Genomic DNA, 3,894 nt, shown 5'->3' with positions numbered 1-3,894 from the left:
GAGCACAGGCTCCGGACGCGCAGGCTCAGCGGCCATGGCTCAAGGGCCTAGCCACTCCGTGGCATGTGGGATCTTCCCGGACCAGGGCATGAACCCGTGTCCCCTGCATCGGCAGGCGGACTCTCAACCACTACGCCACCAGGGAAGCCCAGAAAAAGGGTCTTTGCAAATATAATTAAGTTAAGGAACTTGAGATGGGGAGATTATCCTGGATTATCCAGGTAGGCCCTAAATGCAATCACATGTATTCGTATAAGAGGGAGGCAAAAGGAAATTAGACACACACAGAGGAGAAGACAATAGAAAGATGGAGGCAGAAATTGAAGTGATGCAGCCACAAGCCAAGGAATGCCAGAGCCACCAGAGCTTGAAGAGGCAAGGAGCAGCTTCTTCCACTGAGCCTCCAGAGGAAGTGCAGCCCTGTCCACACCTTGATTTCTGCCTGGTGATACTGATTTCTGACTTCTGCCTTTGGAATTGTGGGAGAATAAATTTCTGCTCTTTTACGTTACCAAATTTGTGGTAACCTAGTACCAGAACCACAGAAAACTAATAAAGAGGCAGTATGATTTAGTGAAAAATCACAGAAGATTATCAGTGAAGTGGTTTTATTTCAGTTTATAGACAGTAACCATGAGTAGAATAAGAGGTACCTAAGAAGTCCTTAGTTAACTAACAAAGCAGCTTCCTTAGATATTATTATTCCATATCCATTTCTTAGTACATAGTAATACATTAACTATTAGAATGATACAGTCTAAAAATCTCCTTTATTCTTTCTCAAATGATTCCCTGTATTCATAATTCTTCTCTGCCTTCAGAAGTAAACTTAACACACACACACTAGAATAGCTAAAATAAGGGTAGAGAACAGTGGAATACTCATATATTGCCAGTGGGAATGCAAAAGGAAAAACCATTTGGCAATTTCTTTGAAAGATATACATATACTAACCATACACTTGACCCAGCAGTCCCACTCTGGATATATACCCAAAAGAAATGAATACATATATGTACACCAAGACTTGTACTCAAATGCTGCTAGCAGCTTTATTCATAATAGCCAAAATGGAAACAACCCCAGTGTCTACCAGCTGGTGAGTGGAGAAGCAGATAGTGGTATATCTAGTCAATGGGATACTATTCAGCAATACTGTGGATATATCTAACATCACGGATGAATCAAAACTGTTATGCCAGGTGAGAGGAACCAGACACAAAGGACCAGACACTATATGATTTCGTTTGTATTAAATTCTAGAAAAGGCAATATAATAACGATGAAAAGCAGATCAGCAGTTGACAGGGGTTACGAGCTGGGGAAGGGGATTGACTGAAAAGGGAAACAGGGGAACTTTGGGGGTTGATGGAAATTTTCTATGTTATGCTTGTGGTGATGGTTATATGTCTATACATCTGTCAAAACTCATCAAATTACACACTTAAAATTGGTGAATTTATTGTATGTAATACCTCAACTATGCTGATTTAAAATTGAAAAGTGGATTTCAGTTCAGTCCTTCCAAATTATTACAACTTGTGAATCAGTCCAATTTCATAGGGTATTAATGTTTTGAGAGGCCTTATCCCCCACTTCTGGGCATATTTTCTTTCTCAATAAGCAGAAAAATTTAAATAATGTGAAACTCAGAGATGGGTACTGTGGTGTTTTTTTCACAGTGTGTGCAAGGTGTTATTTAGAGAACTAAACATTTTAAATTGGTTTCAAAATCAAGCTGATCAGCACAGGGTTCATTCGAAATGAATAAAAGCTTTCAAAATAGATCTTCATGTTTAAAAGAGAAAGGTACAAGTAAAAAAATTACTAGGAGCTGGAGATGACGCAGTATCAGTCCTTCAGTTATAAGAGGTTTCCATTTTAACAATTTTTTTGCGTTGGTATAGAAAAAACTTACTTGAGTCTTACCTGGAAAATGTCTTATGCAAGAAATCCTCCAACAGTATGAATTTAAAGATTCTTAAATTCTAGACTGTATAGAATGTCATTTATAGTGTGATATGTGAGATTGATTTAAGAGTTAAATCACTACAAGAAAAGACCAATTAATTTTTCTCTTGTTACTTACTTCTATCCATGGATGAAACCTGTTTACCACCTTTTTTTCTTTTCCGTCTTTTTCTCCTTTTTTTTTTTTTTTTTTTTAATCATTCTTGGGGTTTGGGAGGCAAAGGTGCTTTAGATTCCATTCAAGCAACCCACCAAGCTCTCCCTCAGGAAGGGGGCCTAGGTAAGCAAGTACTGGCTGAGAGAATGAAGCAGTGCCCAGATGGACTAAGTAGCCAGAAAGAAACAGTTCCGGACTTCAGGCAGGGTGTCCCCATGTACCTGGCATCTTTAAACATACACCCTTTACTTTTAAGACAACAGCAAAGCACAAGATCCAAATTAGACATTCAGAGCTCCAGAAGCCTTGGTCTGTACCTACTAAGGACTCGGAGGTAGGTGGGATAAGGGGTACCTGAGGAGTGATGCTGTGGGTTTTTCCCGCCTCTCTCCTTAGACCTGAAGACTAGCTAGCACTTTGTGACAGGCACCATGCCAGATGATTTACACCTAATATCTCATTCACTTTTCCCTGTGACCCAAGAGGTGTGTATTTTCCCTGTTTTAGATTGAAGAAACTCAAATTCAGAGGAAGTTAGACAGTTTGACCAAGGTTATGGATTGCAAGTGGTAAAGCTGGGATTTGAGTCTTGGGGGTCTCTTGGTTTCTACTCCATTGTGCCAATATGCCTCTCCCTTGGCCAAACATGGAACCCTGACAAGCCAGCCTGCTCTGGTGAAGTGTTTCCACCACAGGCAGGCACAGTTGATGTCCTGTAGTACTTTGGTTTATTTCCCTTGCATGAGAATTCAGCCATTATTGATTATTTTTTAGAACCCAATGCTGGACAGATCCAAGAAGGAATTGGAGAAGCTGTGAACAATATTGTGAAACATTTTCACAAACCTGAAAAAGAGGTACGATGGGCTATAAAACTTAATATGGTAGGATTTTAAAGCTGCTTTATACATGATACATAAGGCAGTAAAAGGTGCTTTAGTTTTCATTTGTAAGCTTTCTAATAGCTGCAAAAAATGCTTCATAGCTACTCTCAGCACTTGCTCCTCTAGTATTTTTCTTAAACATCGAGCAAGAGCTTATTCTCCGGCACTGTGTGTTGTGCTCCACAGAGAGGAAGCCTCACTGTGTTGCTGTGTGGAGAGAGTGGCTTAGTTGCAGCACTTGAGCAAGTTTTCCACCATGGCTTCAAATCTGCTCGCATCTTTCACAAGAACGTCTTCATCTGGGACTTCATAGGTAAATTAAAGCTGGTGTATGTTGTTATAAGGTCATCAAAATGTTTCCTAGAAAACTCAAACTCAGGAATTTGAGTTAATAAGAGTTAGTGATAAGGGTGTATGTTTTTAAAAGTAAATATCAAATAAGCAGTTTCTGTGCTTTTCATTCAATCAACAAATATATATAAATGTCCACAATATTCTAAACAGTATTCTAGATGCTCAAGATATACAAAGATAAAAGATATATAAAGATAAAAGTAAACAAAACACAGAAATTCCTGTGGTTGACAAATTTATAATCTGGTAGGGGCAAACAATACACAAAAAGGTTATGGAGGGCCTTCTAGGCCTCTGGAAGCACTTTGTTCTTTGTACTGAATGGTATGGGAAGTCCTTGGAAGGCCTGGAGCTAAGGAGTGACGTGATATAATCTATGTTTTTATTTTATTTATTTATTTATTTTTTTTTTTTGTGGTACGCGGGCCTCCCTCTGCTGCGGCCTCTCCCGTTGCGGAGCACAGGCTCCGGACGCGCAGGCTCAGTGGCCATGGCTCAGTGGCCATGGCTCACGGGCCCAGCCGCTC

General features: G+C 39.9%; 1 protein-coding gene across 1 annotated transcript in view; it reads left to right on the top strand.

Moving 5' to 3' along the window:
* Nucleotides 1-3,894, top strand: part of DENND5B (DENN domain containing 5B) — a 226,603-nt gene that overhangs the window by 214,318 nt on the left and 8,391 nt on the right. Inside the window, exons 19-20 of the mRNA XM_028491163.2 lie at nucleotides 2,904-2,986; nucleotides 3,200-3,326. Of these exons, the coding sequence (XP_028346964.1) occupies nucleotides 2,904-2,986; nucleotides 3,200-3,326 (210 nt within the window). The remainder of the gene's footprint in view (nucleotides 1-2,903; nucleotides 2,987-3,199; nucleotides 3,327-3,894) is intronic.

The sequence above is a fragment of the Physeter macrocephalus genome, chromosome 6, assembly GCF_002837175.3.
Source record: "Physeter macrocephalus isolate SW-GA chromosome 6, ASM283717v5, whole genome shotgun sequence".
In the NCBI taxonomy this organism is placed as follows: Eukaryota; Metazoa; Chordata; class Mammalia; order Artiodactyla; family Physeteridae; genus Physeter; species Physeter macrocephalus.
This window is presented reverse-complemented; position numbering and strand designations above follow the sequence as displayed.